The sequence below is a fragment of the Pogona vitticeps genome, chromosome 1 (assembly GCF_051106095.1).
Source record: "Pogona vitticeps strain Pit_001003342236 chromosome 1, PviZW2.1, whole genome shotgun sequence".
Classification (NCBI taxonomy): Eukaryota; Metazoa; Chordata; class Lepidosauria; order Squamata; family Agamidae; genus Pogona; species Pogona vitticeps.
Genome location: NC_135783.1, coordinates 248880953 through 248901198, shown reverse-complemented (window position 1 = coordinate 248901198; position 20246 = coordinate 248880953). Strand labels below are relative to the sequence as shown.

General features: G+C 43.8%; 1 protein-coding gene across 5 annotated transcripts in view; it reads right to left on the bottom strand.

The window, feature by feature from the left end:
• The window catches only part of MYRF (myelin regulatory factor), a 129700-nt gene that overhangs the window by 3720 nt on the left and 105734 nt on the right, over positions 1–20246 (bottom strand). For 3 of the 5 annotated variants that reach the window (XM_072985532.2, XM_072985533.2, XM_078383580.1), the window contains 13 exons: positions 18975–19084; positions 18167–18327; positions 16325–16397; positions 15154–15242; positions 14203–14271; positions 12926–13006; positions 11656–11744; positions 5847–6011; positions 4380–4658; positions 2915–3002; positions 1924–1998; positions 1285–1390; positions 647–721 (listed from right to left, as the gene is read on the bottom strand). In XM_072985532.2, coding sequence (XP_072841633.2) covers positions 647–721; positions 1285–1390; positions 1924–1998; positions 2915–3002; positions 4380–4658; positions 5847–6011; positions 11656–11744; positions 12926–13006; positions 14203–14271; positions 15154–15242; positions 16325–16397; positions 18167–18327; positions 18975–19084 — 1460 coding nt within the window. The remainder of the gene's footprint in view (positions 1–646; positions 722–1284; positions 1391–1923; positions 1999–2914; positions 3003–4379; positions 4659–5846; positions 6012–11655; positions 11745–12925; positions 13007–14202; positions 14272–15153; positions 15243–16324; positions 16398–18166; positions 18328–18974; positions 19085–20246) is intronic. The other 2 variants (XM_072985534.2, XM_072985535.2) reach the window with 1 other exon arrangement.

The window sequence follows — 20246 nt, the reverse complement described above, 5'->3', positions numbered from 1 at the left end:
AAATTTCCATTTTTTTCTGGGGAGAAAACTGTTTTTCCCTTTCCCCCCCTCTGGAAAAAAATGGAAATTTGACATCTCTAAGAGAACTTAAATATACAAAGTCTAAGAAGTATTTCATTAAGGTATTTATATAGTATGAATACCATGTCACAGACATTATTTATCATTGTAAAATAACATATTCCACATGCTGTATTTTTTCCATTTTTCCAGGGGGGGGGGGAAGAATCAACTTTGGGGAAAAAAGGGAAAAAACCCACAAACTTCTCCCCCCCCCAATTTTTCTGAGTTTTTTTTTCCAGGCCTTTGCATCTCTAGTAGTCTCACAGATGTATAGGCTGGGATAAAACAGATCTAAATCTTCCCACTGAGAATTAGGACCTTTTCTTATCCATTCTTCAAAAGCTAAGAAGGAATATAAATCCTTGATGCTAGTGTCATTGCTGAACATAGATATAATCTGCACACTCCTTTTTAACATTGGTTTGGTTTTAGACGTCTTAGTTCTCTTTACCATCAACACCAGACTAATTCTGGAGATTTCACTGGGGAATGATTACTGTGTTGTCTTAGACATACTCCCTCTTCCCCAGAAAAAACTAAAATGTTGTCTGTTGGAGAGGATACAGAAGTGCCCTATACTCACAGGCCTTGTGAATCGGAAATGGTAGGTGAACTCCTGGAATGGCATCATCACCACAGTCCAACGGTATGTCACGCCCTACAGAAGGAGGCAAAATATGTGTGTTCCATGTGTCAGCCATATGGTTACTGTACTTAGAAAGAATGGTTTAGCTAGATAGAACTAAACAATTAAATACACTAATGACCATTTACAAAAGTAGTTTACATATGATGAATGGGTAAGCATACACTAATTCCCTTCCTGTAAACCCTTCACATGTGATCTTAAACAATATGAGTTAGAAATGGTGCTCCTTTCTGTTTCTAGTATGCCCATGCCTTATACGTATAGCAGAATTTAATACATTACTCAAAAGTAAGACGACTGGGTTCAGTGGTGCTTACTTCTCAGGGGAGTCGGATACAAAATTGTTAGCCTTAAAACACACACACACACACACACACACACACACACACACACACACACACACACACTTCTTGAGATCCAAAGGGCATTCACTCAAGAGGGTGTGCCAAATGAGGACACCAGGTACCCCTTCTGTTAGGAGCAGGAGCTGAGATGTGGATTAGTTCTCTGGCTGCAAAGCCCTGTGCCGTCAGATATATCTTTGGGCCGTCAGATATATCTTTGGGTCCTACCTGGGTTTCTGCTGTATCAGAGAAGCTGTCTGTGTTCACACCATTGTGTTGACAGGGGCTGCTGGAGGTGAGACTACAAAGGTAGGCAGAAACAGCAGAGGAGACACTAGAAAAGAAAAAAAGTAGAGAGAGGTTGAGTAGTTTTAATAGGCTTCTCTGCCTGTTGCAATCTTCAAAGTGTTCAGAGCTGTAAAAGAAATATAAGCAAAGCAACAGGGGGACACAAAGGAATGCATCCCAATCCTGAAAGTAGAGGCAGAAAGGTTTGCCATTTGAATAGCAACCAAGAGCATGCAGGATCTTAGTTGCCATTAGTCTCAGTATGCGTTTTCTTCCTTCCAGTATATTTCTTGTGGTTCAATATTCTTCTAGAATGACCCCACTTTTCATTCAACTATTGCAACCATTTTTTAATTTCTCACATATTAAGGACATTATGCCACTCCCAATCTAATTCCTTGCTTACATTTCTAATGTCACCTTAGCAAAGCTTGGAAAGGTTGCTTTTCAACTATTCTGGCAGTTATCCAAAAAAGTAACTTTTTTCAAGCTCTAAGATTGAGGCCACAGCCCTCCTGGTCTTCCTGCTTCCCCAAGAATCTGTTACAGATCAAAACCTGTAACCTAATCCTTACTTACTTCATCTCCAAGGTAAGATTTGTGTTCACTGAAGTAAACTTGCTGATGGGGATGCGGTAAGTGATGTTCCCTGTCCTGTAGGCAGAAACAGAGATGGGATATGTAGCAAAGCAACTGAAGCACAGCAGGAAAACATGCTGTGTTAGAAGCATAACATGAGCCACACCCATCATCTGCTGAAGGAGAAGAATGAAAGACATCGGTTCTATATCGTATGAATCACAACCCCTCAAGAGTGCTTGGTAGGGGAATGGCAATTCTTCCATTCTGTATTTTGAAATACTGTTATTTAAAGGCTCCCAAATATCATAGCCGTGACAGAACACAAGGAGAAAACAAAATATTACATCCTCCCACAAAAACGGAACCGTTCAGAGATGATCAGTAGTGTTGTCCTCATGCAAGAAGCCACTGGACAAGCCATCAGGTGATCTAGGATCACCCACTATTGTCTACTCCAGTTTTTTTATAACCTCGCCACTTCCGGATGTTTTGGACGCCAACGCTCCGTCCACCCTGTTTAGCCCAATGGTCAGCAATATAATGGAAGCAGCAATCCAAGTCAGATCGACAACAACAGGTTGCCCTGACCTGCAGTGATTCTGCAGTGTCTTCAACTGAGATTTCACTTTCTATCAAAGTTTTTTTTTTTAAAAAATTCCGGCTCTGTAAGATGACAAACATGGGAGCTTTTGCATGCCAACCAGCTACCACCCAGCTGTTATTTCTAGGAAGAGCATTTAATTTCCCATCACCTCTGCAGAGCAGACCTTCCTGCTGGGCTTCATATGCACACAGCAAATAATTTTCAAGTCACTGATCTGATCTACGAAAGACATATGACAAAAGAGAACACATGGAAAAGTCCTGTACTGATTTATTTTTCCTCACAGGTACTTAGATGACTCCACCTCTGTCACCACTGTAAGCAGTACATCCAGCATCTAAGAATCACCCAGCTTAAGGCAGGGCACCCTCTCCTCACACTCACCTGCATTCATCACCAGCCACACAGGCCTGGGGTACAAGGGCCACATTACTCTCCACGAGGGATACAGTTTGGAGTAGAGGAGCTGCTCCTAAAAGAAAGGATCAGGACACAAGAAGGAAAGTCACCAAGCATGGGAAATAAAGCCAAGAGAGTGAAGACCAATTTCTTCTTAAAAGATGAAATCCATTCGTTTCTGAAGCGTGAAAACCAGACTTTCATCTGATGTGCACAGATCATATATACTGCTTGTTTTTTTGGGGGGGGGTTGGTTGGTTTACACTCCCCCTTGCTATCTCCCTTGAAACAGCAATAATTACCACTCCTTTTTGCCGGCTAGGGCCAAAATCTAAATTAAGGAAAAACATACACATAAGGCAATCCTGCAAGCAGACTCTTCCCCCCCCACCCGAGCTTCCAGTTGCCCGCCCGATCATGTGAGTGGCTGCAAGGCCAACTGCACAATCCATGGAAGACTGGGCATGTGACAGACAGCCCAAAGAACAGGGCATAGTTGCCCTTATGTGGTTGCACAGCGCAGTAGGATTCTACCCTATATAGTTTAATGCTGTAGTGGTTTCTTTTCTTCTTCTTTTTTGTTCCAGAGAAGAAGAAAATATGGCATTCCATCTTTGATACCTATGCTCTTTTTAAAATGGAACACCATTTTCCATTCCATTTATCTCACTGACAATACTCTTTGGTTTGGTGCAGAGTAGTTGAAGCAAAGTACGGCCAAGATTTAAAAGTAACATTTCTGAACAAGAAGCAGCAATGACAGCAATATAGAAAGAGCTTTTTGTTGCACTCAACTGAGATGATAACCAAATAATAGGGGATGTGTCCTACCTATCCCATGCAATGGGAGAAGGCAAGCCATAACAACTCAAGAACTTTAGCTGGGTGCAGTGCCAAGTAAGTGCCAGATTACATGGGTTGATCAGGGAGGATCACAGCACTCCAGATGTTTGTGGCCTACAGCACCAGAACTACCAGTGGTGAGAGGTCCAGAGTTGCTATTCAAGAACATCTGGAAGGACACATGGTGCCCACTCCTAACCTAGGAACCATCTAAGCATATGGAACCACCATATTTACTTTATTATATTGTTTTTATTTTATCTATTATTCTTAGCCGCCCAGAGTAGACTTCGGTCTAGATGGGCGGGGTATACATTTAATAAACAAACAAACAAACAAACGAGAATGAACAAACGAACGAACGAACGAACGAACGAACGAACAAACAAACAAACAAACAAACAAATAAATAAATAAATAAATAAGGAAGCATAGTTGGAATCATCTGAGTGTTAATGTTGTGAGCCGCTTTGGGTCCCTTGTTGGGAGAAATGTGGCATATAAATAAAACTAATCATCATCATCATCATCTGTGGAGCTCTCAAGAGATCGGGGTTTTTTTGAAAAATGAAATGTCTAAATAAAATACAGAAGGAGGAGTGCTTACCACCATGGTTTGACTCCTTGGGACCTGGCTGGCTAAGGCTACGTCGCTGTCGTCCCTGTCCCAGGGAGAAGCTGTTATGTGACAGAGGAAGGTTGGACATGTATTTGGATTTGCCCTGGATATGGGTGAAAGGGGCGGATGGGCTGGCGTTGGGGCTGCCAAAGCCCCGTGATCTCTCAGAAGTCTTTGGCCACTTTGTGTGAGAAGCCACTTTTCCTGTGACTCCCCTTGATTTGGCTTTGATGTTGGTCACTGGCAGAAATGACCCGAGGCTTTGGTCTGTGAGGGAGAGAAAGAGAGAGAGAGAGAAAGAGAGAGAGAGAGAACAACAACAATAACATCTTCGTACGCAGGAGCATTTAAGAAGAGAAAAAGAAGCAAACTAAAAAAAAATTGTTTGCACTGAGGTGGTAAACCTGTGCCTGGGCTCCACCACTTTAGATTCTAAGTAGGACTGCACACAACTGAAACGAACAGGCAAACAAATCCCTCCCCACAGAAAATAAATATGCCACGGAGAAGGCTAGTTTAGAACCTCTCTCCCATGCTAGTTTTCTATATGGAGGGATTACTTACGCGTGTACGCACGGACACACAAAGAGAAGAATTTAACCATGTTCAACTGACATGCTACACCCTAGTTGCAAGTTTCTTTCCTCAATGAGAACTAGGCTTGTGGAACACCCACCTGCCCTCCCACCAGCAGCTCTACCTCAACCCAGGTATACTTCCAAGCACAAGCAGCACCCAGCTAAGTGCACAGAACAATGCCCAAGGCATCTGCACAGGAAATAGATTGTGCCAAGAAAGTGATGGGTGGGCAAGAGTCCTCACTCCATGTACTTCAAACAACTTATACGAACTCCTAACACTGCCGCCTTGGATCCCTTTTAAGCAGAAAGGTGGGATAAAAATATTTTAAACAAACAAACAAACACTGAGGCATCCCCCTCCTCCCCTGTATTCAGGAACCGCAGTCTTCAAAGCTCCTCCCAGAAATAATGCAGGGCAGGTCAGATAACATCAGGAAATTAGATAAAGCTTCCCAAAGCGATGGCGTTGAGATATGTAAACTGGGCATATATAGTGTACCAATTCTCAGAAATACATCGCTTTGAAATGAAAAAATAAAATGAAATTCTAAGCCTTGAAAGCCCTCGGCCACCCCCTAACTTGCTTTCCTTCGTGGAACTAACTTGACTCGCTTCAAAAGGCTGCAAGGCGTGTCCTATGGCTTAAGGTGGTTTGCTCTGTAATTGCCACATCCTGGAAATGCTCTTTCATGAAGCTTGGTGCCCAGAACATGCGCACACAAAAAGGCGGCACACATATATCTGCTCTAGATAATAACGGAAGTGGCATATTGATTTTCTAGGAGAAGGCCAAATGCAGGAAGAATGAGTGAACTCACAGTCAGTTTCCCCACAAACACTTTGGCACTGATTTCTCTGAGGAAATGGTGTTTACCTGTCTGGTTTGTGGCACCTGTGGTGGTGGTGGTCTCAGAAGCTGCCGCAGAAGACACATTGTTGGAGACCGAAGGACAGCATATGGAGAAACAGGGTGGACTGAAACATACTGCTATACTTTGAGCGGATGAACCGTAGCGAGAGTCAGGCACATGAGTCGTGGCTGTAAGATCGAAACAGCACAGGCAGGTCAGCGACAAAATGACTCAAAACGGAAGTGGCAACCAAACACCTCCCACGTGGGATGCTAAGGTGGGCCTGCAAGTCAGCAAGAAGCCAAACAGGCAGCATCCTGCTAATATACTCTTTTGTCGCTTTCTATGAACCAGAAGGGAAGGCACATTTCAGCACTACCTTTTGTGTAAAGGGAGCCTTCGGTGAAGGGGAAAGTGTCTAATCAGGAAAGACAAGCAACGGTAAAAGCATTTATCCCAGCAGCTTCTACAGACAACTTCTAGAGGAGACCCACATGCAAGGAGGCTTCAGGGCCTGCTAAGTGTGCTGGGAGGACTGCAGATTGCAAAGTGTATGTCATTTGCCTACAACAAGAACAAGGCTTGTCTCCATTGTTGCCCTTGCTAGTAAGATATAAAGAGGGCATTCCAATTTCTAGGCTCTGGAGTGCCTCCGATGTATATCTTCAAGGTGCAACACAGATCTTCCCCCTTGGTGTTTGAGGGCTTGGGGCGGATGTAAGCATCACCTCTTAGGATGGGTGAAGCAGGATTTAGCCTTGGCCATAAAACATGCTGTAGAGAGAACACACATGATTTAGTCCTCACTAACAATCAGGAGCTCTCTGAGCCTAAGAAAGGATGTAAGTACCAATAGGAAGGTGATCTTCCATCTACGGTACATTCTTTAAATGCAGCGGAAAGCACAGGCTCCAAAGGTAGGCCTGTCAGGAACTCTTTGAGCTACTGGTACCGTATTTCCCCCAAAATAAGACAGGGTCTTGGACGCTGGACCTGGATCCATTATTGTACTACAATGTGTGTCCTGCATCATGTCTGGAAAAACTTCCACCTAGCTAGAGGTGAGATGAACGTATAAGCGCCTCAAGTATAAACTCCAATTTCAGTTGTTAGAGCAAACCTCAGTATGCACCATTGTAGCCAATGAGGGTTTGTGTGAGGAATCAACCTGTGGGACAGGACATTTGGTCCTCCAGAGATGGTCTCTGCAGAGCTCCATGGGGTCTGACTACCAGAGCCTCCTGGGCCCATGTAGAGCTATTAGAAGAATAGTCACAAAAGGATACAATCCATGCAACCGGAGAGGCAGAAATGCACACAGAAGCCATTTGCTGGAGACCACACTGGTTCCTCCAGTATCTGAATCAAGTGGGCTGTTCTATCATCATGTTCTTCCTTGTTCTAAACATATTATGTTGTTGTTGTTTAGTTGTATCCGACTCTTCATGACCCCATGACCAGAGCACGCCAGGCCCTCCTATCTTCCACTGCCTCCCGGAGTTGGGTCAAATTCATTCTGGTAGCTTCACAAACACTGTCCAGCTATCTCAGCCTCTGTCGTCCCCTTCTCCTCTTGCCATCACACTTTCCTAACATCAAGGTCTTTTCTAAGGAGTCTTCTCTTCTCATGAGATGGCCAAAGTATTGGAGCCTCAGCTTCAGGATATTTCCTTCCAGTGAGCACTCAGAGTTGATTTCCTTTAGAATGGATAGGTTTGTTCTCCTTGCAGTCCAGGGGACTCTCAAGAGCCTTCTCCAGCACAATTCAAAAGCATCAATTCTTCCATGGTCAGCTTTCTTTATGGTCCAGCTCTCACTTCCATACAGCACTACATGGAAAACCATAACTTTGACTATGCGGACTTTTGTTGGCAAGGTGATGTCTCTGCTTTTTAGGATGCTGTCAAGGTTTGTCACCGCTTTCGTCCCAAGAAGCAAGTTTCTTTTAATTTCATGGCTGCTGTCTCCATCTGCAGTGATCATGGAGCCCAAGAAAGTAAAATCTGTCACTGCCTCCATATCATCCCCTTCTATTTGCCAGGTGGTGATGGGACCAGTTTCCATGATCTTAGTTTTTTTGATGTTGAGCTTCAGACCGTTTTTTGCACTTTCCTCTTTCACCCTCATTATATTAATTATGGAAGGCCCTAATTCCTGATGGACTTCTTCAGATAAATAGAGTACGCTCTTTGATTTACATTCTTCTTGCTGAGTCTCCTTGCTCTGGTACATTCCAGTTTCCTTCTGATACCACTGCTTGGTTGTTATCATGCCATCAACAGGTTCTCTGCCTCCTCTTGTATACTGCTGGAACACGAGCCTACCAGGTAGGGGCCTTCACATGTTGCTTTCCAGACCAAGATTTATTTATTTATTTATTTATTTATTTATTTATTTATTTAGTGTGGGCGGCCACACACTAGACCTGGTTTTTTCCACCAACGGGAGTGAGAGTGGTCCGATGGTGACTGACCTCGAGTCGGTTCCCTTGTCATGGTCGGATCACCACCTAATAAAATGTGTCACCAAGATGGCTCTCCCCCCTCGCAGGGAGCAGGGACCTATTGTCATGGTCCGCCCTCGAAGGCTACTGGATCCGATTGGATTCCAGGATGCCATGAGAGGAGTTACGGCTGACCTGGCTGGTGCTCCTGTCGGGGCACTGGTTGACGGCTGGTTCACCGCCGCGGCTAGTGCCGTAGACACGATCGCGCCTAAACGCCCTCTCCGCCGCAGAGATCGCCCGGCGCCCTGGTTTAACCAGGATCTCCGGGCGTCGAAGCGGGTCAGGAGACGGCTAGAGCGCAAATGGAGAAAGGACCCGACGGGTTTCAATCGTATAGCTGTTAAGGTCGCTACTAACCTTTACCAGGCTAAGGTAAAGGCTGCCAGTCGAACTTACCTCGCTAACCGGATAAGCGAGGCGTCTAACCAGCAGGCGGAATTATTCCGTATAGTACGCGACCTATCCGGAATTGGCCCGGGTGATAGGCCTCCCCCTAGTTTTACACCGGACCAATTTGCAGCATTTTTTAAATCTAAAGTGGAGGCCATCCGCCGGGACCTCGCTCCTTTTTTGAATACAGCGAGTCGAGTTGAGATGTCCAGCGCTCCGTCTTGTCCGGTGATTTTTGATACCTTTCAGCCTGTTTCGTCCGATACTGTCACCAGGACGCTTGATCGCTGTCGTGCCACCACCTCCTCCTTGGATCCTTGCCCGGCCTGGCTAATCAAAGCAGCCAGGCCTTCAACAACGGAATGGGCTACTGTAATAATTAATCGGTCTTTCCTTGAGGGCAGATTTCCCTCTGCCCTCAAGGAAACACTCATTAGGCCCATTAGAAAGAAACCTAGTTTGGCGGCGGACGAAATTGGCAATTATAGGCCCGTCGCCAATGTTTCTTTCTTAAGCAAGGTAGTCGAGAGGGTGGTGGCTGATCAGCTTCAGGCGTTCCTGGATGAAACAGATGCCCTGGATCCATTCCAGTCGGGCTTCAGGCCGCGCCACGGAACAGAAACGGCATTGGTCGCCCTGTGTGATGACCTATTGAGGGAGGCCGACAGGGGCAAAATGTCTCTGCTGGTCCTCCTCGATATCTCAGCGGCCTTTGATACCATTGACCACGGTATCCTCCTGGGGAGGCTCACCGAGTTGGGAATAGGTGGCCAGGCTTTCGCCTGGCTCCGTTCCTTCTTGGAGGACCGCCCCCAGAGAGTACAGCTTGGGGAGAATGTCTCGGCCCCGTGGAGCCTCAATTGTGGGGTCCCACAGGGGTCGATCATCTCCCCAATGCTGTTTAACATCTATATGAGGCCGCTGGGGCGGGTCATCAGGGGGTGTGGAGCGATGTGCCATCAATATGCGGATGACGCGCAGCTCTACATCTCCTTTTTTCCAACTGCAGGAGATGCCGTTCTGTCCCTTCAGCGTTGCCTGGGGACCGTATTGGAATGGATGCAGGAGAACGGGCTGAGGCTGAACCCGGACAAGACGGAGGTACTAAGGGTGGGCGCTCCCACAGTTGGGGACTTGGGAAACTCCCTCACTTTTGGGGGTGTGACTCTGCCCGCCAGGGATGGGGTCCGCAGCTTGGGGATCCATCTGGACCCGGCGCTCACTATGGAATCTCAGGTGGCGTCTGTGGTCCGTACCGCTTTTTTCCATCTTAGGCGGATAGCCCAGCTGCGACCCTACCTTGATGTGGGGGCGCTTACTACCTTGGTGCATGCGCTCGTAATCTCAAGATTAGACCACTGTAATGCGCTCTACGTGGGGCTACCTTTGAGGTTGCTGCGGAAACTACAGGTGGTGCAGAATGCTGCGGCCAGATTACTTAGTGGAGTGAGAAGATTCCAACATATCTCGCCCACTCTGGCCACACTGCATTGGCTGCCCATCCGATTCCGCATCGACTTCAAAGTGTTGATGCTTACCTATAAAGCCCTAAACGGTTTAGGACCTCGATACTTGGTGGAACGCCTTCTCCCACCAAGTTCTACCCGTGTCACTCGTGCGAGCCAGGAGGTGAGGCTGAGGAGCCTAACGCCGAGAGAGGCCCGGAAGGAGAAGACCAGAAATCGGGCCTTCTCGGCGGTGGCTCCTCGTCTCTGGAACAACTTACCTCCTGAGATTCGCGTGGCTCCCTCGCTGGACATTTTTAAGAAACAACTAAAAACATTGATGTATAGGCAGGCTTTCCCAACAGAAAACTCCTGACGATTTTTCTTTTCTTATATCTTTCTTTGATTTCTATCTTAGTTTAGGTGCAATGTTTTAAAATTATATTGTTTCTTTTATTGTAAGCCGCCTAGAGTGGGCTAATATGTCCAGATAGGCGGGATAGAAATAAAATAAATAAATAAATAAATAAATATTTATTTATTTATTTATTTAATTATTTAATTTTATTTTATTTTATTTTATTTATTTATTTATTTAATTTATATCCCGCCTATCTGGTTGGGTGAGGACCACTCTAGATGTGTTTGTTCTCCAGTAACCTTGTAAAAGGCCTTAAGAAAAGGCAAATGGTCCACAGTTTCAGCCAGTTAATCATGTGAGCTATCTCTTTCCACAACCAAGATCCTTGCAAAACTTCAGTCTGGCAATGAGCTGACCCCACAATCACTTAGCTGCTGCTAAGGAATTCCGTCCACCATCTGATGTGGGCCCAGCTACCACAGAAGACAGACACAATGAGGGAGGCTCAGACCAGCATCCTTGTTACTCTGTATAACACTGACACAGGACAGGGAGGATAAGCCCTCCAGCCCTAATCACTGAGGACAGGTTGGCAGCGGGGAAGAGATGAAACCCCAGATAGGCTGTTCAAAGAGCTACGATGTCCAAAACAAAACAAAAGCTGAATCTGGAGAATTCGATAACAATGCTGCAAGCTGTGGTTTCACCCTACTGTTTTCTGAAGAACTAAAGAGTTCTTCCTCTGAGTGACAGGAAAGTTGTTACCTGGCTTTGCACTCAGACCCATCTACTGGCGAGGGTGCCATTGTTCCTCTCTGTCTAGGCAAATTTCTTCTGCGTGCACATCGACTGAATTTGCCCATAGCAGAGAAGGCCCATGAAGTCAATTTCAGCCATTTATACAGAGTAAAAACTGCCCATCATGAGCAGTACCAGTTGTTATAATACAGTTTATTAACTGTTTTGCCAACAGCAAATTTACACAAGCTCTTCACAAAGTCTAAAATGTTGTGATCCCACTCCCTGCTCTTGAACCTCCAGCTGAGCAACACAGGTTGGCCACTGTAGGGGAGGGAGGGAGGGAGGCACTTGGCGTTGCGTTCTTGGTTGCGGCCAGAGCTAACACCTACCATGCTGCGATGGATGAGCTTCATCAGATGTGTTTGATGAGGAAGGAGTGGAAAACATAATCTGATTCTTGTCAATATTCTGGCTGGACCTAAAAAATATTTTTTAAAAAAGTGGTCATGACTTTTTTTGGTAAAAATGAAGAAATAGCACATGCAGCGATAGAAAGTGATGGGGGAAATGGTGAGATTGCACATGAGGTTAAGCTCGGAACCAGATGTATGTGAAATTGTTGCAGACATGAAGAGTAGGAATGCAAAGCAGACAGGAACAGGAAATTGGAAGACAAGGTATGCAGAACAGAAGTAGGAATACATACATTGACAAAGGGCGACACAGTTTTAAGACAATTCTGAGCCTCAGATCCCCATTTTGGAAACACAGCAAGTGCTTAAAAAATAGAGTCTGAAACCTGGCTTCTGAACCAACTGAGGCATCCATTTCTCTCTGGTCCACAACATATTATTTACAGCAAATGATACCTATAGGTGCTGCTTGCCATAAAGGGGCCACATATGCACACCTGCAGATTCCAGTTGGCAAGTACAGAAACGTATCTTCCATACACTGGCGACTTAGCTCTTGTGTCCTTGACTTAAGGCGTTCTTCTGTGCCGGCCACCACCACCAACCTGCCTACCTTGAAGCAAGGGTTGCTGGTGCCTAGTAAGGAAGGAAACCCTTTGGCCTCTTTTAGAGTTCTGGAGCGCTGATTAGGAGCCCTCGCATGCTGCGACTGCTGGATGACACCCATAAAACCAGCTTGGTTTCAGTCAGGCGGCAATCAAATCTCTATTTACTTGGAAGCCAGACCCACTGAAATTAAATAGGGCTTCTTCGGATTTAAAAACAAAAAAGGGATAATAGTGTGTTCACTCTTCTAATTCCCACTTGAGGTCTTGTACCACCTGACTGACTCCTCTCAGACGAGGCTATTTTATTCTGCTTGGCTCAAATGCACTGAATTCAGCTTATATTTTTATTTTTAACCTTCACCCTTTGTCTGCCTGGCTTTGTTTACAAGAAGGGATTCTGAAATATGGGCAGATGTACAAAGGGATGGCATGGAGAGACAAGGTAAATAAATGATCAGAATCGAAGCAACATTTACATTGGGGTGGGTGTTAGTGCAGCCCTCCAAATGTTGTTGGCTCCCACCCCCTGCTCATCACTATCTCTGCTGGCTAGGGTTTATAGGAACTGTAGTCTGACAACATCTGAACGGCCTGCCCCTGCTTTACATCAACAGGATACTGAAAAAGGAAGATCATACCGTGGACATAGAGCAACTGGGATGCCAGGACCTCTGTGCCGAAAAAGAGCCAGAAGGCAACTGGTAGGCACAGCAAAAGAACTATGAGGTAGCAGGGAGACCGAGAAGGAGGGGTGGACGGAAGGACACAACAACAAGAGAAACCACAAAGGAGGACCATTTGGATGAGAAGAAAGGAAGGTCAGCAGAGGGGGGGGGGAAGGGAAAGAGAGAGATCCATCAGTTACTTAGCAATGCGATTTCCAATAACAATGTGAACTGTCAAAAATGTGGGTGGGTGCAAATTGACACAAGGCGAAGAAGTGTAGAACGACATTTTCAGATATGGCTGCCTTCAGTTACTATAATCTATCTCAGATTATAGAAATCTATGAAATGGTGTGAAAAGGATACACGCCTTCTTACATACTTTGGCTCAGTTTGGCAATAAGAGGCAGCACACTGATAGAAGTAATTCGAATTTAGTTTTCAGACTCTTTTAAAGTTCCCAGTTTTAATTTATTAAGTCAATGCTGTATAGAATCAGGTCAAAGTTGTTTTGGGGGAAGACTACAACTCCCAGAAACCTCCTTACTGTTTGGGAGACTCCAGAAGTTCTAGACCCCAAAGGGGTCTTTCCAAACTCCTCACAGAGCAGTGGGAGGTGAGTGTCTGAGGGCTTTTTGGAGGCATTTGGTTGGATTCTGTGAGAAACAGCGTGTTTTGCAGACAGGCCTCAGAACTACACACACCTTGGAACTAATCCAGCAAGCCGCGTTCCCATGTTATTAAAATGACAAAATGAATTGAGTGCTTGGATATGTGACAGAAACATAGCACTGTGTCTAAACAGGAAACATACACCGAAGCTTTAAGACTGTGAGTCATACACAGAAGTCTGACAGGTCTGGTAGATCCCATTCCATCACAGACTGGCCCAGCATAAAACTTTGGTGTAAAACCAGCTGTCAAGCAATAATAAAGAGGTAGCTACAAACTGCAGTTCTGGCAATTCCCTCCTTGGACTGATTTGGATGTATTCTGGCCAGTTTCTGGTCATCTGCTTGCTGGGAAATGTTTATTACAGTGTTCTCTTGTTGAACTGAGTGCAGAGACTCCTCAAGGCTTCCCCTCCCTTCAGGTATCATATCTGCTTACTTTGCAGCTTTTCGTACTACTTCTCATATTAGACCATCGTGCATTCTTCTACACATTTACGGTATATTCACACTTCAAAAGTAAGCCAGATTGCTTTCTTAAACAAGTGACCAAAGGAGGAGACGATGGGGGCTACATACCCTTCAATGTCTATAAGGTCCTCTTCATTGCGGTAGCTCAGCACATAGAGGGTCGACATGGACACCACACTGAGTAAGAGAGAGAGAAAAAACAGTCCTCTATGAAATGCAGGTCTGTAATGTTACTGTAAGACAGGATATTCTTTTCAAAGCAGCCTTGTATTTGTGTGAGTGAATGACTCAGATGACATAAAGCGTTTACTCTGCGGGTTGGGAAGACATCTGAAGAATCACACACTCAGCTGCATACTTCATAATATTAGTACGGAAATCATATGTGGTTGTTCATTGCACTAGTTTATAAAAACCAGAAGTGCGATCTGATTTGGATTGTATTTACTGCAAAGATGCTCTGATAAGTCTAATGATGGGGTAGCAATCCATTATACACAACATAAAACTAAAAAAAAAAAGCAATGAATTGGAGCAATGAATATGGTACATCAGGCAGTTTCCTACCTGATGTACCATAGTTCCTATTTGAATTGTAGTTCTCAAGCTATATACTGAGTACTTCAAAGCATCACAACAAAAAAGGCTCAAATTGTTCATGTTCTTGTTTACTTCACAGTGATCTTTTTTTCAAAATTTAAGGATACTATTAGTTGTGCAACAGCAGCAATCACTAATAAACTCGCATGTTTTGCTGTGTTCTTGAAATGGCACACACACATTTTGTTATATGCATCTACTGTTAAAAATACAGACTTTACTCCTGATAAGAATTCTATTCTAATGTACACCAGATCTAAACCTACCAAAATTATAAGAGTGTAGTGCTGTAAATCTGGCACCTTTGCCTTTTTTTTGTTTCAGATATTTTGCCCTAAACAAGTAGTGCTTCTTTCTGAATTCTTTCACAGACATAAAGGTCATCTTCATTCAAATGTGTCTTCTGTGGATTGTACTGATCTCTGTGTGAAACAAGAGCCTCAAAGTGTAGGCACTCACCTGAAAGCCATGATGATGACCAAGGCAATGATGGTGCCTTGAAGAAAGCGCTGGCTGATGCAAGCTTGGTCTGTCACCACAGAAGGGGGCTGGATAAGACATAGGGAAAGGGAGGGGGGACATTAGGTGCCTGATCAACAGATTTATTTTTGTAATTTTATCTTCTCTCTCTCTCTCTCTCTCTCTCTCTCTCTTTTGCTTTTTTGTCCCTTTGCTAAGAGATTGCAGAGTAACTCTTCTTTCTACGGAGTCTTTGGAAATGTTCACTCATTTGCGCCAGCAGACAACAAATCTGAAGAATGAAACACCACTACCACATTACATGAGATACTAAAAGTAAAATGTTGATCAAGAGACCGGATCATAAGAGCCGGATGAGGTAAGGATACGGAATGCAAATGCAGGCATTATTAAAAGGAAGCAGACACGAGTCATTGAATGAACTGCTGGCTAAGATAGGAATGAAAGCATAAGCTTAGACTCTAGAAAGAATGCGGGTCAAGAAACATCCCATGTATACACAATTAGGACTCAGCCCACAGAGATCACTGGCTGCAAATGTTTTTATTTGTTAAGAACACCCACCCACACGACAGTAGGATGCTAGCATCTACAGTACATGCTCACATGGGTCCAACACTTGAATAAGCAGCTTCACCCAACATATGGAACTCAAGATCAATACTCCATTCCAACTGCATATCTTCACCATGTATGCTATGAGGAGGCATGCTGCAAATGTCCAGGACATATATACACACATATGTTTGTTTGTTCTGGGCACATGCTCAGCCCAGAAATTTATCTTCAGTACTAGAACTAAGCTCACAGTACTATCACCATACTGGTTTCAAGGCATTCCTCTGGGCAGCCCAATTTGGGGTAGAAGAAGACACTTTCGTAGTTTGTTGCCATTGTTTAAAATGTCAGAGTCAGAAACCATGCCGAACTACTACAAATCAACCCAAAGATTTACCAGTTGATTTTAACTGATCTTCTACCCACTTTGATGAATAACACCATCTATTTAGATACACAGAACGCAACATGAAGAATCAATACCACAGTTTCCTGCCAAGTGCCAGAACAGCTCCAAACACGCATGCCCTCCGCAAATGAGCAGTCGTGAACTTAGTCTGCCACTTATGCCTCTCTTGTACAGTCTTCATACCTTGCTGGCCATTTTGGGAGGCCTCTTCTTGTGTGGCATGCTTCCTGCACGGCTGAACTGGCTTCCTGATTGACTACATTAAAAGGAAAAATAGGATGCATTCAGATAGGCAGTCTTAACACCTTTCATTTCTACTTCTCACTGTCCCACTATCGAACAGTTCCTTGATGAAAAACCATCTGCATAATTTTACCATATCCATACTTATGCCTGTATTTATCTCTCCATTCATGTGGACAGATTTGGAGCAGCTTGACCAAAGGAAAATGGAGAAAACAAGACTGAGATAGGTTCTGCTCCTACAAGGCCCAAAATATCCTACCTCATTCCCATTTTGGAATAAAATGCAGTAGGAGTGTACAAGCAACGACAGTTCACTGCATGTAGTGAGAACTGTAGGAAGATCAGCATCACACGGGATTTCCAAGTCAAGGAAGTTTTCAATTCTTAAGTTAGTAATCTTATCCTACAATGCCATTTCTATTAGCCTAGAATTTAAAGCAGTAGTACTTCAACTGCTATATGAAACAAGGTTAAAATCAATCACACATCATGTTTCTGTGGTGCCTTTTCTATTCTTCTAGGAAAACATGACATTCTCTGGAATATATTTTTAACCTGCGACTTGCGAATACAGATTCATACACACATTCACATATTTTACTATTTCTGAAGATCCAATCGCCAAAGCTGAAGAAGGAGCAATTGTGCCTTCCTCCATTATACAGTACCTGCATATTAAGACAAACAACAAAGTTTTTTGTTGCATCTTGAAGACCAGTAAATTCTATTTGACTCATAAGCTTTCACAGACAGTACTTCTACTTCGTGGGATGCATGGAGTGCCGCCTCAGCTGGCAGGTATTTACACACATACTGTGGTGAGATGGAATGTTGAGGAACACAAAATTAAAAGTTTAAACCTGGGCTTTACCTTTTAGACCTGAATTGGACCAAGACTGTTCATCACATCCATGTGTGGATCTCCTTATCTATGCAAGGATGTTAAAACTCACTAGTATTTAAGATGCCACAAGACTTTGTTGTTTTTTCTGCAACAGATCAATAAAGGCTGTCTTCATGGAAGAAATAGTAACAAGTAACACCTTTTCAGAGACATAGCTGAATGACTTCTTGTCGATTACCATCTGCTTCTACAAATACATGTCCGACTTCGCTAAAATGTGATGCAAATACTTTGCATCAACTATCATATGGTCAGTGTCCCAAACTGCATAATTTCCACCCACCACATAATGTACAAGAGAGGGAAAAACATGTCCCTTAAAAATAACTTTTTGGGATTATGATTTCAAAATCCAACAGCCACTGTGGTCATAATCTGGATGATGCTAGGAGAAAATATCCAAAAAAGTAACTTTCCCAAGCTCTAGGAGAAAGATCATGCAATTTAGCTCTTGGCTATTAACATACCCATAGGACGGGCACTGAGGAACCAGCATCTTCTTATTCCTTTTGGGCCACAGGAAGACCCTCAACTTTGGTAAACAGTTGGGCCTACTCAAAGCTCTCTTTGATTTTCCTTTTTTTCTTGAGTTCCCAGAGGTGAGTTGATGAAAGGTACTGCCTGTATAATATTTCCCAGAGTCCATTGCCAGTAACATCTCTGGTCTCTTCTACGTCTGTTTACTCAAGCAGTTAGTCTAAACCATGTTCAATGCAGATATGTGTGTGCACAAAACTGCAGCTCAATTGTGACCATCAGTTAACTCTCCCAACAGCCCAACTGTTCAACGCTGCCTATTCCAAGTCAAGACTCCAAGGAGGAGGAACAATAATATAAAATGGTATCCTCAACCCTGCAAAAGGAGTCTGAACTACCTGAACGCTCCAGAGCTCACAGTCGATTTCATACTGTCCAGACGTTTCAGCTTCGCCAGTTTATGGCTCCATCGCTCCAGTTCATCAATCCGGTTCTCCAGGTTGTCAGTCAGCTTGCAAAGCTCTTTCACTGCCCCAACGTTTTCCATAAAAATACGCTCCTGCAACACAGTTCACTTATTTGATGTGATCATATTCTTTCACTCTACCTTGCTCTTTTAGAGGATGCTACTGCAGTGCTTCTATGAGGAATGGTGGTATTTTTTTTAAAAAAAAACTACTATAAAGGGAGAAACTGCTTAAACTATTGATCTTTTTAATTGAGGAGAAAAGTTGTTCTTTCCACAAAGAAACTCTTGCATATATCAGAACACTCGCATATTTAAATGTTAAATACCTTCTGAAGAGACATTCACCAAAATACACTGTGCTTCCCATAGCTGGAAGCTATTGCACAGAGACTTATGGCATAGCAGAGGTGTGGCTTGTATTCCTAAAACTTTTTTTTGTGGGGCTTGCATCTCAGGCAACATGTCTAGCACCAACCTGTGCTTTGCATATTTTCCTGCCAAGCAAACCAACTGGTCAGATTTATTTTTGTTCCTGCCTATTCTGCCTTGCCTCTGTCTACTCAGCCCATGGCCCTGCCCTTCCAAAAACGCAGTTCCTCCAAGACTTTTCCCAAACTGGAATTCCTCCCCAGTTTGGTTTCCTCTACTCCGAGGAGAAGAGGGTGTCCAAAGAGCTGCCCTTCCGACTGGTCTTTTCCCCATCTCTTTGTACCTTTTCTTCAGAGGGCTCCACTCACCTTATTCACCACTAGGAAGTTCTCAATGGTTTTCCCACTGCTAAAGACCATGTCTCCAGAATCTTTTACTGCTTCTGGAAGTATCTCTCTCACTTCCTGAGCAATGACACCTGCACAAAAAGGGCAAAATACACACGAGAGCTCCACGTTCACTGTCAAACTGAGAGATCAGAATGCATTTCCCAGGAGCCCCCAAGATAATTGAGTGAGTTTTGGAAACTAAAAGAGTGCCCTCAAGTTTTATGATATTTTAGAAACTTTCTCTCAGCAGTTCTGTGCAGTGAAGTTCTTCTTCACTTTTCAATGCTTAAAAAAAGCCTGTGGTTTTGGCATAAAGGCATCCAATAGGGAAAGCTGACACAAAAATAGCACTTGTGCAAAATCGGGTTCCCCTTAAGAAAGTCTTGTGCCAACACCTCAGCTCCAATGAATTCAAGAGGTTGCTGGATCATCTGCCAAAAGAGTATTTGTTTAAAAGAACTTAATCCATTGCGTTTCCCCTCCCTCATGCTGGCAACTAAAATATATTCTATGGAGGAAAATAATAGAAGAAGCAATTGTGACTTCATAATTCTCACACACAATTTGTGTACAGTGGCATATTAGAACACCCAAATGTTTTAACACCTGCGTATCAAAAACATGGGTACAAAGGCATTAGCACTTTCTGTTCTTGTTCAGAAAACAGTGGCATGCCTGCAAGCAAATGTTTGACACATAAAGTGTGTAGCACAGCCTCCAGGAATGAAGGCTGATCACCACAATTCATGTTCCTGTTGCAAGAAAAAAGCAAACTCCGAGTCTGAAAGGGAAGTGCTGTACAGAAGTATTTAATAGATATTGATATAAAACTGACACATTTTGGCCACTCCTTTTTCACAAGCTTCTGGCCTTTAAGACTGAAACACAAAACACAAAGTACTTCTCAGCTATTTTGTTGTGGAAAAAAAACTCTTTCAAACAAGCTAACAGAAGGCTTCCTTTCTTATAGAAAAATTCTGCATTGACACTACAAATCTACTCTGAAACACATCAAGCTACCGGCAAACATCTTTGGATAGTACACTACTGGACTATTAAAATGCACCATGGGACTTTCCATCCCCTAGCGGTCCCACCATTTTGCTAGTTCTACTTGACGTCATTTTCTTGCACCTCCCTTGTTAACAGGACTAAGAGGAACCAATAGTAACACTCAAAAATTATGGGGGATTTTCACTGAATTGTCTTTCACACAATCTGTGACTTCAAAATTCAAGAATCTGGATGTCT